The sequence below is a fragment of the Leptopilina heterotoma genome, unplaced genomic scaffold, assembly GCF_015476425.1.
Source record: "Leptopilina heterotoma isolate Lh14 unplaced genomic scaffold, ASM1547642v1 Lhet_2054, whole genome shotgun sequence".
In the NCBI taxonomy this organism is placed as follows: Eukaryota; Metazoa; Arthropoda; class Insecta; order Hymenoptera; family Figitidae; genus Leptopilina; species Leptopilina heterotoma.
This window is the reverse complement of record NW_025110921.1, coordinates 9,701-32,210: the sequence shown is the minus strand read 5'-3', so window position 1 is coordinate 32,210 and position 22,510 is coordinate 9,701. Positions and strand designations below refer to the sequence as shown.

The 22,510-nt window shown below is 30.1% G+C and overlaps 1 protein-coding gene across 1 annotated transcript; it reads right to left on the bottom strand.

The window, feature by feature from the left end:
• Nucleotides 1-318: 318 nt before the first annotated feature.
• LOC122501154 lies at nt 319-3,645 on the bottom strand. The gene is made up of 2 exons (XM_043610431.1): nt 3,116-3,645; nt 319-3,016 (listed from the first exon to the last, which is right to left on the bottom strand). The coding sequence occupies exons 1-2, from the start codon at nt 3,643-3,645 to the stop codon at nt 319-321; spliced, it is 3,228 nt and encodes a 1,075-aa protein (XP_043466366.1).
• Nucleotides 3,646-22,510: the final 18,865 nt, after the last annotated feature.

Below are 22,510 nucleotides of genomic sequence, written 5' to 3'. Positions count from 1 at the left end.
GAATACTCGAACTACAATAAACGTTAGCGAAACAAAATGGTCGATAGATTATCAGCACTAAGCGCGCTTGGGCGACCTGCTCTTGTGAGGCACGAGGAAAAAACTGAGGGAAAACTCCGATCAGAGCCCCTCAAGCAGGCCCGAAGAGTGCGAAGGAAGGGGAAAAAGAACTGCCACGCCGGGCCCCCCGGGGTCAGACCGGCGCCAGGCTTTCCGACAGCCGGGCGCCTGGCATACTCATAGAAACCCAAACATTTCCGCCCGCCTCGTCTGCAGGACGAAAAAAAAATACTTGTTGTTAGTTACACATCCTTATCTTCAGTTAGGAGACGGTATTGGGCTAAGTCGTACGATAGAGCGACGATATGTGCCGTGGTTTGTCTTGACCGTGGCCACTCGGACTCTTCCATCCGATCCTGGATGAACTTCGATGACCTTCCCTAGGGGCCACTTGGTTGGAGGATACCGATCGTCTCGGATTAGCACTAATTGTCCAACTGAGAGATTTTCCGAGGTTTGCTGCCATTTTCCTCGAGCTTGTAATGATTGAAGATACTCGCTGGACCACTTTTTCCAAAAATGGTTTCTGATTTTTTGTAGGAGTTGATGACGGTTCAGTCGATTTTCTGGTATATTCGGTGGTTCTTCATCAGTGAGCATCGACAATGTACTTCCGATGAGGAAGTGCGCTGGCGTTAAGGCGTTGAGTTCTTCTGGATCCGTAGACATGGCGCACAGGGGTCTGGAGTTTAAGCAGGCCTCAATCTCGACTAGGAGAGTGCTGAATTCTTCAAAGGTAAATTTGCGAGAGAACATCATTCTAGTTAGATGGTGTTTTGCTGACTTCACCCCGGCCTCCCATAGTCCGCCGAAGTGAGGTGAATTTGGAGGGATGAAACGCCATTCGGTTCCATCATTTGCTAGTGTGGCTGCGGTTTCGGAATAAAAGGCAGATCCTCTTTTAAACATGGATCGCAGCTCTCTGTCGGCTCCTTGGAAAGTCGTTCCGTTGTCGCTGAAGATTTGTCGACACAAACCTCTTCTTCCTGTAAATCTGCGAAAGGCAGCCATGAAGGATGCGGTCGTCATGTCGCTTACTGCTTCTAGATGAATCGCCTTCGTTGCGAAACAGATAAATATGACGATGTAACCTTTGTAGGATTTAAAGCCTCGTCCCTTGGTGGTCCGCAAGTGAAATGGCCCAGCGTAATCGAGGCCCGAGTTTGTGAACGGTCGGGCTGGCTCGATTCTGGGGGGTGGAAGATCCCCCATCAATTGTGTCGGGAAGCGAGGTTTTACTCGGTGACATAGCGCGCACTTGCGAACTAGTTTGCGAACCAGTGAGGATGCACCAATCACCCACACTAAGTTTCTAAGAATGCTCAGTGTCAACTTTGGTCCTCCGTGGCATGAAACTTTATGCGCTAAGTCTACATAAAGAGGGGCTAGAGGTGAGTCTTTTGGCAGGATTGGTGGATGTTTCTTTGAGAAAGCTAAGGAAGAGTGAGTTAAGCGTCCTCCAACGCGAAGCACGCCCTCTTCGTCGAGAAAAGGATTGAGATTTCGGATAACACTACTTTTGGGAACGCATTTTTCCCTTCTGAGTGTAGCTATATCCTCTGCAAAAGCTCTTGTTTGTGCTATTACTAGGACCTTACTTTTGGATGATGCCAATTCTGCGACTGAGAGAGAAGTATCCTCTGGCGAGTCTTTCAATCCATTTCCTTTGAAAATTCTGCAGATTCGGAGACAGTAAGCTACCACTCGAAACAGTCTCTTTAGAGAGGAGAATCTTGAAAGTATTTCGTCGTCGACTTCTGGTCGAACTGCGAGGAATGATTGAATCTCGGTGCTCTCGATTTCAGACTCTTGGGATTGAGAAGGCCATTTGTCGAGTGGTAGGGACAGCCACTGTGGACCGTTCCACCAGAGACGGCTGTCATGGAGGGTTTCTGGGCTAATACCTCTTGTGGCTAGATCTGCCGGATTGTCGTGACTAGACACGTGTCGCCAAACTGCCGAAGGGAGTTCGGTTTGAATATATGAAACACGGTTAGCCACGAAAGTCTTCCATCTTGATGGATGCTGATTTAGCCAGGCAAGTGTTACTTGACTGTCGCACCAAGCTGTTACTGTCGCGTTCTTAAGGTGAGTCAACCTTCTGACGTACCGTAATAATCTCGTTAGGAGAACAGCTCCGCAAAGTTCTAGGTTAGGTATAGAAACAGTTTTTATTGGACTGACTTTGGACTTAGCTGCGAGGAGAGTAACCTGGGCGATTCCCTGGTACTTAATGACTCTCAAGTATACTGCGGCAGCATAGGCTCGTGAGGATGCGTCGGAGAAGCCGTGAAGTTCGAACTGAGAGTTTGAGAATGTTCTCAGCCAGCGTGGGATCTTAACGTTTGATAGTGTGGTTAGAGATTCGTAATAGTGCGTCCAGCGCTTCTGTATGTTGGTTGGGAGTTCAGCATCCCAATCAACTCTTAGAATCCAAATGTCTTGGAGCATGATTTTGGCAGCAACTGTAATTGGGGACAGCCAACCTAAGGGGTCGTACAATTTGGCGATGCAAGAAGCAATCGTTCTTTTCGAGATATTTTCAGGAATAAACGTTTCTTGAACGAACTTGAACTCGAAGTGGTCAGCATTCGAGTTCCAAAGAATCCCCAACGTCTTGAAAATTGAAAGCTGGTCGATAGTCTTACATGACGGTGATTCACAAGAAAAGGGGAGGAGTTCAGGGTGATTCGTTGCCCATTTATCCAATTTGAGGTTGCCCTTTGCACATAAATTGATCACCTGGTTTCGTTTCTTTGCGGCTTGAAGGACGTCATCGCCACCGTCGAAGATGTCGTCTACGTATGTATTTTCTTGTAGGCATTCGGCTCCAAGGGGGAATAGAGCGCCTTCGTCGATTACTAGTTGTTTGAGCGTGCGGATGGCAAGGTACGGAGCGCATGCCGTACCGTATGTGACTGTGCAGAGTCTATATTCGTCGATTGGACTCTCAGGACTCGGTCGCCATAAAATTCGTTAAAGATCTCGATTATCTGGGTGAACGAGAATCTGCCGAAACATTTTCACTATGTCAGCAGTGAAAACGATTCGGTACCTTCGCCAGTTCAGAAGAATAAGGCCAATGTCTTTTTGTAATGCAGGTCCGGCATGCAGAAAATCATTCAGGCATAACTTTAGCGAAGTCAAACGAGATGCATTAAAGACCACTCGAAGTTTCCAATCTAGGTTATTTATTTGCTTAATCACTGCATGATGTGGAATGTACCAGGCTTTTGGATTGTTCAATTCGTCTTTTGGGATGAGTTCCATGTGTCCATCAGATTTGTATTTTTCCATGAAATCGAGGTATTCTTTAGCTAGCTTGTCGTCTAGATTAAATCGGCGTTCCGTTGCGTACAAGCTGCGTAAAGCTAGGTTGCGAGTCTCGGCTGCGGCGGCGGGAAGTTCAGTTTTCTTTGGAAGACAAACGAGATATTGTCCTAGAGGAGTGCGTTTATGTGTGTTGACAAAATGCGTTTCACAATATTCGTCGTCTGGCTTAGTCAGTTGATTGTTTGGCAAACTTTCCATTTCCCAGAAGCGTTGAAGCTGATCTTGAAGATCGTCTACTGGCGTACAGTGCATTGCTGAAACCGTTCTTGACGTGGTCTCTTGGCTCCCAAAATTGGACCGATATTGGACCGGTAAGAAATTTCTCACTGGGTTAAACCAAAAAAATTTGAAACATTCTTATTTACAGAAAAATAATTTTTAAAATTTAAACGTATTTTTTTTTATTAAATTTTTTTATAAAATCTACACCATATAAAGTTTTATATATTTTCTAAAATAGTTTTTAGTACAGAAAGATTGTTCTAAATTTTTTGAATTTTTTTGGTCCAAGTTTGACGGCCTGCATTTTCTAAGAAAAAAATTACACGTTAATGCCTATAAGTAATTCTTATAGTGTAGCAAATGACCTTTGAAATAAGCTTAAGATCATTAAAAAGCGTTCATTATTTTAAAAGTTATTCAAATTTTTGTAAGACATTGAAAATGACGATTTTTTCAAAATATCTAAATAAAATATTGGCCAAATGACTTCTAAAAGATCTTGTTCGTTTCAAAATTTTATCATTTTTCAAAAAATAAAAAGAAAAATATTTTAGTTTCCATACATTTTATGTTTTAAAATGTTTTTCAATCACCTAAAAATGGATGGTCTCTCAATTTTGACCGGTAGTGTAGATTCGTAATCAGCGACCCTAAAAACCACCGAGTAACAAGTTTTAATCGAATCTGATAAAATTTGAATTTTGTCCGCCATATTGGATCCGACATTTTAGATTTAAAAAAAAACTTTAGATTTATATTCGGGGACCTTAAACAACTGTTAAAGAATGAGTTACATAATAATTTACCTGGTTTTTTTCTTTTTATTCATAAAAGTATTTTGAAATTTTTGGACCATTTGACTTTTGACAGCTCTATTGGCATCGGAAATGAAAATTTGCAAAAAACGCCCATCGCCATCTTAAAGTACATGAATGTAGAAATCTTTTAAGCCCTAGAACGTTTAAATCTATCAAAGCAATTTTTGTTTAGAGCTCTGTCCGTGTTGACGTGCGGAGTGTCCCATAAATATTTAGTTATTTAAAAAAAATTATTTTATTGATGCAAATAAATATTTATAATTAGCCTGCATTCATATTGTATGAGGAATAAGAATCGTTTTTGAAGTTAAAGATTTTTTTAAACAAAATTAGCTTAATCAAGAGAGTTTTTGACGTTAAAAATTTTTTTAACAAAATTTTTACCTCAAAAACTATTTATGTAAGTAGAAATAAATAATAAAATGTCTTCCGAGCGAGGAGTATGACACTAGTTTAAAATAAACTGGATGCTTATTTCAGCTTTATCCAAAGAACATTAAAACACGTAAAGTATTTTCGAATAATTACATTAATTTTACTAATAAATATAATAGTAATAATTTATCATAGAATAATTTAATTCCAACAAAAACAACTTTGATCTTATAATATAATATAAGTAAAAAGTTAATCAAAGTTATGGGTGATTCCCTCTACAAAAGAGGGAATTTTTATGTCTGAAGCATGTTTTGTATATTAATTTTGGAAAGAATAATTTTACTTTTAATGAAAATTGTAAATCTTAATGGTTTCTATTATGGCACAGAAAAAAAACCGATAAAAAAAATATTTTTTTGCAAAAAATACATATTATGTGCTAAATTTTTATTCGTCTGGCATGTCCCTTTGGGAGAATGACAGTTCATATTGAGAATAAATATCACTTTTCAAATGTTTTGCGGAAAATTCATACTGAATTAGTAATTTTGAATAGTTGTAGATTACTTATATGGAAATAATTATGACGTTTCTCTATATATGAATCCATGCTAAAAATATAAGAGAAACGTTAAGCAATTTAAGTAATGTGCTCTTTCGAGTAATATTAGCAGCAGATTTCTCTCCGTGTAATAATGCAGAAATATTCTATTATAATGCCTCTAAGTCATTCAATTTTGAAATATTTAAAAATTTAATTATTTGACATGTTTTTCGTCCAACGAAAAAAAACGTTGCACATCACCCCACATCACCCTATAAATATTTAAAATTTTGAAAAACGGTTAAAAGTGTTTTTTTGGTTTGCTGTGAACTACAGATTTTCATAAATGTTTTGACTTTTCCAAAACTATAAAAAAAATTTTATTCACGGTTGACGCGTTTTGACTCATATTATATATTTAAGCATTAATAACACAGGTCCACAAAAAAATTAGATGAAAGGTTCCTTCGACTAAGCCTGATGTACTATATGTTTTCGGGATCGCTGAAAACGAACCTGAAGTCCGTTTTGCTTCATCACGTCAGGATTCTTCCTATAAGTCATTTTTAATGAAGCTCAGTCACTTATATAAAAAAATTACGAATGTAATATTTTATTACAGAAAAATTGCATTTATTAATGTAAAAATTAATTTCCAATATTTGAACTTTATATTATGCAATATTATTATTAGAAATGATTAATAATTTAAAAGGAAACTGAAATCTTCTTCGATTTTATTTCTTTGGCGAAAAATTCCTTATGAATTTTAAGAGTTCCATCATCGCATCCTCATCTACAAATTGTTTTTATCTGCAAGTGTCAAAGCACATTTTCCAGGTCAAGCGTGCATAACAGCTAGGGTTTCAAAAGCTTGATTAAAATCTTATTGGCTGATATTCTAAAATCGATCCACAGTTTTAAAAATATGAAGAATTAAAAAAACTGAACATTTCTATCTATACTAGAAGTATTGAACTATTTTTTAAATTAAGAAATGCTACAACACACATATAAATATTGTTTTGTGAGTCAGGGTTTAGCCACCCGAAAATTTGAAATTACAAAGCGTACTTGCGACAGAAATTCATTTGTTAATTTTTTTACAATATTCAGCAAAAACATTGAATTTGAGTTGATCTTTCTAACAATATGCGAAAAATCGCAAAAATTTGGCATACAGAGAAAGTTATAAAGAAAAGTTAAAACTATGTCCAATTATGACTACACTCCCCTATATATAATACGGAAATAAAACAGAAAAAACATCCAATTGCAACTTGACATAAATAAATTTAATTATTATTTGTTTCATTACAGAATATAAGATCGTCGAATTTTTATTTAACAGAATTTTTAATTGATTAAAGTTTTAATTAACAGACTTTTTTAAAAAGAAATATAGAGTAATGTGGGTCAAAAAGTCACTATTTTACTTTTTACGCTACAAAATCGGAATATTTCAATTTTTTCAAACTTCCAATTGGTATTGAAAGTTTAGTTATTAAGCTTCAAAATCATTGTTGAAGTTTCTAGATTTTTATTGTTTCAAATTGTTTATATATTTATATGAAAAGAATGTTATTTTTTAAACATTCAACATTATTGAAAATAAAAAATATATATCTACGTATTCAGTACACGGAGAAACTTTTGTTTGGAAAATTTGATATTATAATATTGAATTTTACAAAAGGCGAATAGTAAACGAAGATATAAAGGTATCTTTGTAAAAATACTATTTAAATATTATACTAAGTGAGTTCCCTTAATATCGGAAAGAATAATATAATAATTATGGATTTATGTTTCTAAACAGTAGCAAATTTTAATATAAAACTTGGAAGGTAGATTCAAATCTAATGTACTTTTTGACGTAACTGTACCACCTATTACCCATCGATAATGACTGCGTCTACATTTAAGAAATTTTTCTTTGAAATACCCTTACTCCATAGCTATAAAAATAGGTCACGTTTGACTTAAATTTTGAGTAGCGACTCCTTAGAGAGCCTACAGGCCAAAAAGAGAACTCGTAAATCTCCTTTCGTGAGTAGCGTTACGTTACGTCAAAATTGAGATCAAATTTCACGTTGGATACAATTGCAACGACCAATTGTAGGTCAAATATGGTTTCTCTTTTTGACCTACAGGTCGAAAAATATGTCAAATTTGACTAACATTTTGCCGTAACGCAATGTTACTCATGTGGTGTAAATTACGGGGCCTCTTATGGTCAAATTTAACATACATTTTGACGTAAATAATTACCCCCCCCGAAAGCCTTAATAGGGTCTATTTTGACCTATACGTTAAAAAATAAGTCAAATTTGACCTAGGGAGAAGGGAGGCCCCTCGGAAGACCTTAATAGGGCCTCTTTTGACCTGTAGCTTAAGAATTAGGTCAAAATTGATCTAAATTATGATTCTTTGGGAATCCTTAATGGGGCCTCTTTTGACCTGCAGGTTAAGAAATAGGTCAAATTTGACCTACATTTTGACCTAGGGTATCGACCCCTTGGAATTCCTTTTCTAAAGTAAAATAAAATGTCAAAAATAATTATTTTCCAAATCTTTTATACGTAGGTACTATATTAAAATTTTAGGTTAAGAAGACTTCATATTTTCAAGCAGCACGTAATATAACCATAAAATGAAGGCAATATTACATTTGAGATATTTTGAATATTCCAGGGAAATGTTCCAGTGATCTTAAAGTTATATTAAAATGCCCGCCTCAAAGGAATATTCCAAGATAACATTGAGGGTTTGTTCTACGGTAATATTAAAGGAATATTTCAGGATAATGTTGAGGGAATGTTCCACCGTAATATTAATAGAATATTCCAGGGTGATGTTGTGGGAATGATACCAAGTAATATTAAATATGTTGAAAACAACAATGAATCTTATTTTTAATAAAAAAAGAAGATAAAAATAGAAAATATCACCCACATAGCACGATATCTTACTGTGAGGATACTGCAGGCTTATTCGTATGCTTTGTAAGGTTACAGCGAAAGATAACTTTAAGGAAAACTTAAAATTCCGCCAAACAGTAGACTTACCTACTATTTTTTATGATTTTTACCTGGTAAAATCATGGCAAGCTTACATGGTAGGGTCACTGTAAGCTGACATCGTAAGGTAACAGTAAGTTTACAATACGAGAACGATCACGCGCTCCAGCGCGCGCGTTTTTTCTGTTGCGCATTCCTTTTTTTAATATTTAAATTTTTTTAAACAAAAGTACTTACAATGAGAATAATGGCGCAAATATAATAAATGTTTTAAAAAAAATTGAAAAAGAAATGTTTATGAGAATGATAATCAAGATCATCATCAGCAGTTGTAGTACAAATTGCTGCAACTTCATTCACACTTTGTAAATTATAACGTCTACTATCCATCTCAGGCTTTAATGAAAATAATAATTGCATCTCAGGCTCAATTTCTGCATTATTTTCAGTCATTGTTTTTTTAATTTCTTCATGCATCATACGGTAGGACTGTGCAAATAGGTTACAATCCCGAAGGGCTGTATCTATTCCATCAACAATATCTCGGTTTAATTGAACATTATTCTTACAACGAATTTCGGAAGCTTCGTTTTGATCGACAATAAATAATTGTCTAAATGAAGGAGTATCGTTTCTTTGAGACGCATGCTTATTCCCGAAATCTTTTTTAACCAAATAGTTATTTGATATAAAACTACTTAACTTAAAATCCACATAATATGCACATTATTTGACATAAATTTCATTGCACACAAAAACCATTTAACATAAATATCATTTGTCATAGAATTCATTAAACAGAAATATTATGTTACATAAAACTCAGATAACTTAATTCCCATTTGACATAAAAATTATGTAACATATATTTCTATTGACATAAAAATCATTTAACATAAAAATTTCTTTTGACATAAAACTCATTTAACGTAAATTTTATTTGTTATAAAATTCATTTGACATCAATTTCATTTGGCATAAATGTGATTTAACGTAATTCTCATTTGACATAAATACCCAGTAAAAAAAATAATTCAAACGGATTGAAATGAATTAAGATTTTGGTAGAAAGCGGGATTCATTCAAGCTCTTTGTATATTCGATTGAATTCGATTCAATTTGCCTGAAGTTGTGCAAACGAATTCGCATTCGTAAGAAATGACCAAGGCATGCATTGAATTCGTGCTGACGAATTGAAAAAAGTTAAAGGCCCCAAAACTTGTCCATTAAATTAGTATGAATAGAACGTTTGGAAGTTCAATACAGTTTGACGAATTCAGGAAAATTGCAGCATAGCTCCAATTCGTATTTGTCACAAAGCGGGATTCACTGAAACTCTTTGTGAATTCTTTTTAATTTATTTTAATTAGTTTTTGTTTATTGGGTATCATTAGACATAAAATTAGCTTGACATAAATTTCATTTGACGTGAATATCATTTAACATAATTATTATATAACGTAAAATTAAATTTATATAAATTTCATTTATCATAAATTCTATTTAACATAATTCTCATTTGACATAAAATATACTTGACATAAATTTCATTTGGTATAAATCTCATTTAACATCATTTTCATTTGACATTCATTTGACGGATAAGTCATTACACATAATTCTTATTTGACATAAAATTCAGATGTCATAGATTTCATTTTACATAAAGATCATTTGACCTAGAAATATAGGCGCGAATTTCAAAATTGGCGAATCACAATGTTGTTGATAATATCTAATTGGTTACTTTTAAAATTGGCGCCGATATTTTTATGTAAAATGTAATTTGTGTGAAATGATTTTTATGTCAAATGAGAATTTTGTTAAATGACTTTTATGACAAATGAAAATTGTGTTAAATGTCTTTTATATCAAATGAACTTTATGTCAAATGAAAATTATGTTAAATGGGATTTACACCTAATGAAATTTATGTCAAGTAAATTTTATGTCAAATAAGAATTATGTTAAATGATATTTATGCCAAATGAAATTGATGTCAAATGAATTTTATAACAAATAAAATTTACGTTAAATGAGTTTTATGTTAGAAAAAATTTATGTTTAATGATTTTTATGTCAATAGAAATTTATGTTACATAATTTTTATGTCAAATGGGAATTAAGTTATCTGAGTTTTATGTAACATAATATTTCTGTTTAATGAATTCTATGACAAATGATATTTATGTTAAATGGTTTTTGTGTGCAATGAAATTTATGTCAAATAATGTGCATATTATGTGAATTTTAAGTTAAGTAGTTTTATATCAAATAACTATTTGGTCAAAAAAGATTTCGGGAATAAGCATGCGTCTCGTTTCTTTCTGCATACAAAGATGTATTCATTTGATAATAAACCTGACCATATATTTTGAAACAATATGGTCCTGGTCGTCTATTGTTAAAATTAACTAAGTTAGCGTTGAAAGAAGAAAAACCAAATGAATTATTGTAAGGTCGTATATTATGAAGAAAATGACCAGATAATTCGTGGGTGCCATTAAATAAATTTTGTAATATGAGTGGAGGAGGAGGTAGATCTTCAAGAATGACTTCGCCATGTTTACAACAATCATGAAATTAATTTTTTTTTTATGAGATACTCTTTCTGCTTGGAAATGTTTAGCATTACAATGCTCACATGAAATGTTCATCGCACCAGCAAAATGTTCTTCTATATGCGAGACTGAAATACTGTCAAAGAAATTTTGATTCTGTGCAGAATTTCGTTTTTTTTTGGTGATGAGTTCTTTGATAAGCTGCATTTTTTTGACGACCAGAAATATTAGTATTTGATAAATTTGCTGTAACAGTTACATTATCTTTTGCTAAAGATGTATTAACAGTTGTAGAGGATTTTGCTGAATTTATATTTGGTTTAGCCACTGTAATAATACTATCCTTTGTTTTGGATTGATTGAGGATTAAGAATTCTATTATTATCTTGTTTTTTTGTCGAAACTTTTTTTGAAAAGCAGCTTTCTTTTGACGTTTCATGACTTGATGTTGTTCTTCTTCCTCTAATGAATGTATTATTATTCTTTTTTTTACTTGATTTTCATTTTTTAAATTAGTATATTTTGTAACATTTCTTGAATCAATACAATTATCTAATGATCTCGAAGTCATGCATTGTAATTGTCTATTATTAAAAGTTTCCTCTGAACTGTTGATTTTTGAATTAATTGTTGCATTTTCAATAATTACATTATCTTTGTCTTTATAATTTCCTTTGTGTATTACTTCTCCTGATGTACTATTATTATTCTGCGCTGATGTTGAAGGCATACTTTGCAAACTTCTGTTTATAATAATTTCTCCCTCAGTTCTATTAGTTTTTGATTTTATAAATAATTCACTGTTAACTTTATGTTCACAAAGTTTTACATAAGAATGATCACGTGTAATGTTCATTTCATTACAATAACCTGTCTCTATATGTGACTTTGAAATAATATCAGACTGATTTTGTTTTTGAACAGAAGTATGTTTATTTTGTCGAGAGGTGCGCTTGTAAGCAACATTTCTGTCACGAATTGACGTTTTAACTTTAGAAGTAGAAATATTTTCTTCTGCTGATGATAAAGCTGTGGATGTGCTTTGGGGCCTCGTATTTAAAGTTTGCTCTGCACTAATGAATTCATTAGAATCCAATGATTCAGAGCGAACAATTTTATTATTTTCTCGCTTTTTTTGTCGATGTTTTTTTTGATAAGCAGCTTTTTTTGACGTTTTATGATTTTATATTTTTCTTCTTCTTTAGAAAAATGAACAATAGCTCTTTTTTCTCGCTGCTTCTCAGTTATTATTAATCTTGTATCTTTCATTCCATTGCTTGAATCAATAGAAATATTATTAACATCATTTGCTGGAATTAAAGGCAAATTTTCTAAACAACTATCAACAACATTTTTTTTACAAACATTGCTGGTTGAATTCAACGATGATAAATTATTGTCAACAATTTTATTTTCTTCATTTTGGAAACTTTTTTCTCTAGCTCGATTCCTAAGATGACACTCCCAATTATATTTAACAGTCATAGTTCTAATATTAGTCGACCTTACTGACGGAAATTTACTTAACCGATTGTTTTTGAACATTAACATTAAATGATTTCTCATATTATAATAATAGTAATTGACAGAGTGGGGCATAATATTAAAAAATATCGATGTTGCGAATGCTATTGTATATATTCCACAAGCAAGACTATTGTTTGGTTGTTGATCAACAGTTGTGAAAACTACTGGAGGTTTAAAAGGATATAATCTACTTAAATATTTCCTTTGATCTTCATTTAAACATTCTTCATTAAGACTATCATAAATATAAAGTCTCATTCCATCATAATAAGTGCAAATCCAATGACCTTTCTTGATAGGTCCACTAAAAAGTATTTGAATATGCTTTTTACCTTTTTTAATCGGACTAATAAATTCAAGCGTATATAAGGGCGAATCTCTGGAACTTTTAACCTTTATGTCCCTCACATTATTTTCACTTAAACAGCCTAAATATAAAAACTAACGATTTTTAAATATTTACATGTTTTTAAAAAGAAAATAAGGATTAAGATTTAACCATTAATATAAATTATTTTGTTTATTTTTTCTATGTTTTTCTTTATTAAAGTTCACAATACCATTAGTTTGCAAATGTCACTTTTACTTTTTCTAAAAGTATTTTAACTGTTTAAATAAGATTTTTTTGAAAAACACGTTTTTTACTGTTATAAACTATTTAAAAATATCTTAAGAATTCCATAAACAAACTTAAAAAAAAATAAAAAGTAAAAATTATGAAAGATATAATCTTCTAAAAAGTGTCCCTCAGTTTTTGTGTCGCTGGTCAAATCAAAATGGTTTTATAAAATAAACATTTAAAAACTAAATGAAAAAATTTGAAATAAGAGGCACAATTGAATAGTAATTCAAATTTTATGTGCGTGATTTTTATTTTTATTTTGAACTATATTTTAAGCAAAATAATTGTTGGATACTTGTGATACTGGTGTAGTACGAAAAATATGTCGCTGGTCAAATCATTAATTTCTCCAAAGTTTCTTATTTAATTTGCTCCAAAATTGGGGCACATATTACTTTAGATGTATTTAAAACTGTGCATATGTTTTTATTTATTCTAATTCTTATTTAATTATTTTTTTTACGTGGATATTCAAATTGTCGCTCGTCAAATATGTCGCTTGGTCAAATCAATAGTTTTCCAATCAATCTGAAGTTTCGTATTTATTTGTTTCGTGTTATTTATCATGAAGTAACCAAAAATGTAATAAAAAGTGACAAAATAAAAGAAAATCAAAGGAAAGAAAATAAAAAGCGAGAAAAAGTAAACGCGGAAGGAAATATATATTAACGGAAGGCACTTAAGTAATATTTATTTATTTTTTATTAAACGTTCATGAAACTGTTAGTGTTTTTTCAAGGTTATATTAAGATCCTCGATATTTCTTCAAAACAATTCAGCCAATCAAATAATTAAAAAATTTCATGTTACTAATTCAAATAATTATACGTAAAAAATTGTCATTAAATTTTTTTATTGGGATTTTGTCCTTATTAGTTGTATTAGACGTTTATTATATTTATTTTCATGTTTAATTATGTTTTTGTGATACTGAGAAATAACTTACTTAAGTGTAGGAGATAAAATGTTTACGTATATCTTGTTACAGATTTAGATAACCTAACATTATTTTCTTTCCAAAAATTTTTCTTAAAATAGAAGGCAACAAAATAATGGTTGTACAGTAATTAAAATGAAATTTATTTTGGTCAAAGATGTAAGACCAAAAATATCAAAATTGTGCACACAAAAAATTTTTTTAAAAAATTAAAATTCGAATGTTAAAGTTTCCAGAGATTTGCCCATAAATACAAAGTGCTTTGCATGCTAAAAGCAGAATTTGATTCTCTTCATAATAATTTTTCGAATTCATCAATATCATTAAATATCAATATCAATATCAATATCAATATCATTTAACATTCCTCCTTCAGTAAGTATAATATTAAAATCTGTAACACTTAAATTAACAGTTTCTTCTTTGTTCGACATGATTTCTTTCAATTTATTGAAAAGATATCGCTTCTAAAAAATAGTTTTTCATAAAATTAATTAATTCAAAACACATGTAAATAATGTTACTATTGTCACATTTAACAGTAACTGGAATTTTTATCTTTTCCTTTCTTATTGAAGATTATTAAGAATGTAAAGAATGTATCTTCATCTATTAATCTAATTTCGTCTTATCTCAAGAATGTAAAGAAGGTATCTATTCATCTTTTCATCTAAATTTGTTATGTATTTATTTATACTTTCTCAACAATAAATATAAGTATATGTTTGGTAAGTTTTTCTGTTTTGTATCTGTTTATATTTTTTATTTTTTTATCTTTTATTCTAGTATCTGTTAATCTAGTAGCTCTTGGCTAAATCTTTGTTTACCAAGTATCTGGTATCTCGTAATCACATGTTATCAATAGTACTTATCTTTAATTTGTATATATTTTATCAACAATAAATATATGCGTATTTTTTGTAAGCTTTTCTGTTTTGTATCTGTTTAGTATCTGTTAATTTAGTACCTCTTGACTAAATCTCTGTTTATCAAGTATCTGGTATCTCGTAATCACATGTTATTTTTAGTACTTATCTTTAATATTTATAAAGTTTTTTCCAAATAATAATAACTAACTATCAAAATGTTGAAAAATCAATAATTAGGATTAAGAAAACAAATATAAATCAATATTAAATCACAATTATTACCACTATAATATAATTATGTAATGTACAAACATCAGAATTATTCTAGTACTAGTATGAGCAACAGTGTTTTTTAAATTTAAACCAAAAGTCATTTGTTCAGATTTATAAAGTACGTGAAAGATTAGTTGACTGCGCTTGAAAATTCTGTAGAGCATGAGCAGTGTGCGTTTCTATCCAAGGTAAATGACAGCTGATCGTCTGTTTCCATTTGTGTTAACCCATTAACGCCCACCAGGACGCAAAATGTACCATGATTTCACGACTCTTATTTTGTATAAAATAATTAGTTAAAAATTTTAGAAAATACCATTTCCGACGTAAAATTTATCGCTCTTTCTGAATAAGAAGCTAAAATTTGTTTATAATTATCTCAAAAAAATTTATAACAATTTTATTGCAAAAAACACACTTTTTTATGAAAACAAAATTTTTCAATTATTATTTTGACATGGAAAACTAAAGAATATGGTCTCCAAAGCACAAAATATCGCGTCCTCGAACTCTCAGCTATAAACATCCATAATTACTTTTGATTAAATTCAAGATGGCAGATATGAAAATGGCCATTTTTCCAAAATGCAAAAGGCCGAAAAAAATTTTCGGGTAATGTTTTTCAAAAGTTAATAGATTTGATTGAAAATGGTTACTCGGGGGTTTTTGGGGTCGCTGATTACGAATCTGATATCACTTTTTCAACATTCAAAATGGCGGATCCAATATGGTGGACAATTTTTTAAAAAGTAATTGTATTTGCTTGAAAATGGTCATTCCGGGGTTTTTGAGAATGCTGATTACGAATTTAACATCAGAACAATATTAGGTTTATCGTTGCTCTTACCACAAAAAAAAATTTTAAATAAAAGAAACAAACAAAACTTTAAAAATAAAATAAAAAAGTAGCTTTTTTGCACGTCGACCTCCTTGTCGTAAGAGCTGGGCAACGTGATTAAAATTTTGTTGACGGCTTACGGACGTGAAGGATAAACATAATATTGTTCTGAAGTCAGATTCGTAAATAATATCCTCAAAAACCTCCGAATGACCATTTTAAAACAAATGCAATTACTTTTTAAAAAATTGTCAGCCATATTGGATCCACCATTTTTAGTTTTCAAGAAGTGACATCAGATTCGTAATCAGAATCCCCAAAAACCCTCGAGTAACTATTTTCAAGCGAATCTAATCACTTTTTAAAAAATTGTCCGCCATATTGGATCCGCTATTTTGAATTTTAAAGAAGTGACAACAGATTCGTAATCAGCATCCCCAAAAACCCCCGAATAGATCATTTAAAGCCAATCCAATCAGTTTTTAAAAAAATTAACAGCATATTGGATCCGCCATTTTGAATTTTGAAAAAGCAACATCAGATTCGTAATCAGCGACCCCAAAAACCCCCGAGTAACTATTTTTAAGCAAATCCAATCACTTTTTAAAAAATACAGTACCGTCCGCAATTGTCAGTCCACCCATTTTTAAAGGAATGACAAAAATTTTTTAACATAAAATTCATGAAAACTAAAATTTTTTTTGGTTTATATTTTGAAAGACGATAAAATTTTAAAAAGAATAAGACCTTACAGAAGTCATTTGGCCAAAATTTGTAGAAGATATTCCTAAAAATCGTCATTTTCAATGTTTTACAAAAATTTAAATAACTTCTAAAATAATGAACGCTTTTTAATAATCTTAGGCTTATTTTAAAGGTCTTTTTCTACGGAAAAAGAATTACTTATAGGCATTAACCTGTCATTTTTAACTTGGAATAAGCATGACGTCAAAATTGGACAAAAAAATTGGAAAAATTTGAAATCAATTTTTTGTACTAAAAACTATTCTAGAACATATATAAAACATGATATGGTGTAGATTTTTCAAGAAAATTTAATAAAAATATATGTTTGAATTTCCAAAATTATTTTTCTTTTAATAATATTATTTCAAATTTTTTGAATTTTTTTGTCCAACTTTGACGTCATGCTTATTCCAAGTTAAAAATGACAGGTTAATGCCTATAAGTAATTCTTATTCTGTAGAAAATGGTCTTTAAAATAAGCCTAAGATTATTAAAAAGCGTTCATTATTTTAGAAGTTATTCAAATTTTTGTAAAACATTGAAAATGACGATTTTTAAGAATATCTTCTACAAATTTTGGCCAAATGACTTCTGTAACGTCTTATTCTTTTCAAAATTTTATCGTCTTTCAAAATATATACCAAAAAAAATTTTACTTTTCATGAATTTTATGTTAAAAAAATTTTGTCATTCCTTTGAAAATGGGTGGACTGACAATTTCGGACGGTACTGTATGTCTGCCATATTGGATCCGCCATTTTGAATTTTAAAAAAGTGATAACAGATTCGTAATCAGCAACCTCACAAACTTCCGAGTAACCATTTTCAAGCAAATTTAATCACTTTTTAAAAAATTGTCCGCCATATTGGATCCGCCATTTTGAATTTTAAAAAAGTGATATCAGATTTGTAATCAGCGTTCCCAAAAACCCCCGAGTAACTATTTTCAAGCAAATCCAATCACTTTTTAAAAAATATGTCCGCCATATTGGATCCGCCATTTAAAATTTTTAAGAAATAACATCAGATTCGTAATCAGCGACCCTAAAAACCCCCAAGTAACCATTTTCAATCAAATCTAATAACTTTTGAAAAACATTACCCGAAAATTTTTTTCAGCCTTTTGCATTTTGGAAAAATGGCCATTTTCATATCCGCCATCTTGAATTTAATAAAAAGTAATTATGGATTTTTATAGCTGAGAGTTCGAGGACGCGATATTTTGTGCTTTGGAGACCATATTCTTAAGTTTTCCATAATTGAAAAATTTTTTTTTCATAAAAAAGTGTGTTTTTTTGTAATAAAATTGTTATAAATTTTTTTGAGATAATTATAAACAAATTTTAGCTTTATATTCAGAAAGAGCGATAAATTTTACGTCGGAAATGGTATTTCCTAAAATTTTTAACTAATTATTTCATACAAAACTAGCGACATACACCTCGCTCGCTGACGCTCGCTCGGTTGTCATCTTATTTATTTCTCCTTACATATATATTTATTATTACACATTATTATTATAATATTTGAAATTTTATTATTTATTGAATAGCATCTTCATTGTTAAAATATACATATAAGTAGTATATGTACATATTAATATTAATTTTGTATATAATTGCATATTATGAAATTAATAATTGAGTTCTTTTGATGAATTTTAATCTAATTTTTAAGAATAATTTCAATAATTACATTTTTCGAGAAAATTGATTAAAATTGAATTAAAAATAATAGAAATTCTGCAATGAGTTTTATTATTTATAAAAATAATTGAATTATTGCGAGGATTTTATAAAAAAAAGTTTTAAATAATTGATTTTTTAATAACAATTTAGATAAATTCTATTTTTAATATTTCAATTCTTATGAAAGTTTAATTCTTTTAGAAAACAATTGAATATTCTTGTAGAATTTTGTCAAAATGTTTTTAGATAATTAAATTCTTTTTGGAAATTTTATTAAAATATAATAGAAATACAAATTATTGAATTAAGAAAAATTTGTGAAAATAATCGAATTCTTGTGTTGGATATAATTGAATTCTTGTTATTTATAGAAATAATGGAACTTTTACAATGAATTTTATTAAAATTTTTTAGGAAACTCCAGGATGTCCTTAGCATATTTTTTTAACAATAAAAAATTATTATTTAAACAAATTATTGAAAATTTAATTTTTCTTAACTTTTTTTTAATATTATAAAAAATTGACATTTATTTATTTATTTTCAGTTTATAATTTATCAAATCTAAATATCTTGCAAAAATTTAGTACCCCAAATACTACAAAATTACAAACTGTAAGAAAAATCGGTGATCCACCATTTACTTTTCGAATGGAACTGCCCTTGATATAAAAATTTTAATTTGTAGTATCAAATAAATAGTTATTTGTAGCAAATTCGAATTATTTAAGTCAAATGAATGGAATAATTGAATCTAATAAATATTGCTTTAAATCAATTAGGTCAATTACTTGATTCAGTAATGCATGGATTTTAATTCAAATAAATATTTATTTGCATCAATAAAATAATTTTTTTAAAATAACTAAATATAGGGTAAATGCACTAGTAGTCGGACACTTAAGGATACAATCTTAAATTATGCTTTTTTTCTTGAAATAGCAAATATCTACTGTGTTTATAAGCACATTATTAATTAAAGGAGTTCTTCAGGATTAAAAATCATATAAATTTGTTACAAATAGTTGAGTATTTAATAAAATATAAACATTTTAATAAAAAATTACGAATGCTTTAGTAGTCGGACACTTTTTCCCCTTGTTTCTATAGTCGGACATCTGTCAGATATTTTGAATTTATAAAGTAAAAAAGATAATTTTTTAATTGCTATCTGCTGGAAAATGGATTTAAAGCATATTAGAAGTTATTAATATAATATTTAAACCCTATAAGTTTTAATATTTATGATTAATTATCAACAAAACTTTGTGCCACTCATCGCGCTACTCGAAAATGGTTGTATCTATAGTCGGACACCATGATTTTTAAAGCATTAAATAAAATATTTCTTGTTTAATTATTTTCGAAAATAACACTATTTTAATAAAATATAAACTTCACACATTCGTCTAGTATACTTTTTAAAGCAATTATCACAATGCATTATTATTTATTTGTCAAAAAACACGAAAGTGTCCGACTACTAGTACTGTCCGACTATACCCACACTTACCCTATATGGGACATTCCGCACGGACAAAATTAAAATTTTATCGGATTCGATTAAAACTTGTTACTCGGTGGTTCTTAGGGTCGCTGATTACGAATCTAGACTACCGGTCAAAATTGAGAGACCATCTATTTTCAAGTGATTGAAAAACATTTTAAAACATAAAATGTATGGAAACTAAAATATTTTGCTTCTTATTTTTTGAAAGATGATAAAATTTTGAAAAGAACAAGATCTTTTAGAAGTCATTTGGCCAATATTTTATTTAGATATTTTTAAAAAATTGTCATTTTCAATGTCTTACAAAAATTTGAATAACTTTTAAAATAATGAACGCTTTTTTAATGATCTTAAGCTTATTTTAAAGGTCATTTGCTACATTATAAGAATTACTTATAGGCATTAACGTGTAATTTTTTTCCTAGAAAATGCAGGCCGTCAAAGTTGGAACAAAAAAATTCAAAAAATTTGGAACAATTTTTCTGTACTAAAAACTGTTTTAGAAAATATATAAAACATTATGTGGTGTAGATTTTTCAAGAAAATTTAATAAAAAAAAATACGTTTGAATTTTAAAAATTATTTTTCTGTAAATAAGAATGTTTCAAACTTTTTATATTATTTTGGTTCAAGTTTTTATTTTAGAAGTTATTCAAATTTTTGTAAAACATTGAAAATGGCGATTTTTTAAAAATATCTAAATGAATTATTGGCCAAACGACTTCTGAAATATCTTCTTCTGTTCAAAATTTTATCATCTTTAAAAAAATGAGCAGAAAAAAATTTTAGTTTCAATAAATTTTATGTTTTAAAACGATTTTCATTCGACTGAAAATGGGTGGTCTCTCAATTTTGACGGGTAGTCTGAAGTCACTTTTTAAAAATTCAAAATGGCGGATCCAATTTGAAGAAAAAATTTTCAAATTTATCTTATTCCCTTAAAACGTGTTACTCGGGTGCTTTTAGGGTCGCAGATTATGAATACAAAGTTACTTTGTAGAAATTGAAAATGATGAATCCAATATGGTGGAAAATTTTTTAAATTTGATCAGATTTAATTAAAAAGTGTTACTCGGGTGTTTTTAGCATATCTGATTACGAATTTGAAGTCACTTTTAAGAAATTCTAGCTTCATACTGTTTTATAATGTAAACAATTTGTTATTATTACAGACTTTAAGCGAAATGTATCAAAATTGGACATTTTTTCAGTCATATGGGATCCACTATTTTCAATTTTTAAATTGTGATTTCAGATTCGTAATAAGATACCTTAAAAAACCCCCGAGTAACACGTTTTAATTATATCTGATCAAATTAAAAAAATTTTCAAACTTATTGGATCCGCCATTTTTATTTCTAAAAAGTGATTTCATATTTGTAATTTGTGGCCCCATAAGCTTTCGAGTAACACGTTTTAAGGGAATCGGATCAAATTTGAAAATTTTTTCCGACATTTTGAATTTTGAATTTTTAAAAAGTGACTTCAGATTCGTAATCAGCGGCCCTAAAAACCCCCGAGTAACAAGTTTTAATCGAATCTGTTCAAATTTGAATTTTGTCCGCCATATTGAATCCGCCATTTTGAATTTAAAAAAAAACTTTAAATTTATATTCGGGGACCCTAAAAACTGTTAAAGAATGAGTTACAAATTGATTTACCCCGTTTTTTGCTTTTAATTCATAAAAGTATTTTGAGATTTTTGGACCTTTTGACTTTTGACAGCTCTATTGGCATCGGAAATGAAAATTTGCAAAAAACGCCCATCGGCATCTTAAAGTAGGGGAAAGGTGTACGAGATGATCCCCCTAAGGGAGAATGACCATTATTCAAAGAAAAATCAGCATTTTTGAGTTTGTTTTGTACGAACTAGTAGATAATTAATCCATCTAACTTTTCTGATTAGAAATGTATGCAGCTAATTAATATTTTACAAGTAAAATTAATTTTTCTAAAACCTTACAAAAGGATCATCTTGGACACCGGGGTGTCCAAGATGATCCCCCTGGTATCGGCAAGATGATCCATAGGTTTATCTTACTCCAATTATTGGAAAAAGAGACTAAATTGAAGAAATAACGTATATAAATATTAAATATGCTTTATTTAGGTTATAAATGCCTTTGAACACTCACCAAGATTCATTTTTCCATTTTATAATTACGAGGCATTGTCTACAACAAGAAAATTAATAAAATAGATGTAGATTTCAACTTTTTGTTTTAAATAAGTTAGTTTTGATAATAAAAACATATAAGAAGAGAGAAAAATTGAATTTTTTATTAATACTAGAAAATTTACTTTGAGGTGAGACGAAATACATGGGAATCAGGGGGGATCATCTTGTACACCCATTGAGGGATCATCTTGCCCCAAATGCCATTATTTTGTATTTTGTTCTTAACTTAACCTACGAGCTCTGTTATTCCATAATACCAATCAGAACACTTAGTTGAAGATATACTGAAGCCGTGAGTGCAAGAAACATGGAATTTCAGCTATTACAACAAAAGTTATCTAAGTACAAAGTTAAGCTTTCCTTACATCAAAAGTATGAAATTTT

Excerpts from the sequence above, each read along its gene's own strand:
- LOC122501154 (XM_043610431.1), bottom strand. The coding sequence starts at position 3,645 with ATGCACTGTACGCCAGTAGACGATCTTCAAGATCAGCTTCAACGCTTC. Across the intron at positions 3,017-3,115 it reads ATTCTTCTGAACTGGCGAAG|TCCTGAGAGTCCAATCGACG; the intron begins GTACCGAATCGT and ends ATGGCGACCGAG.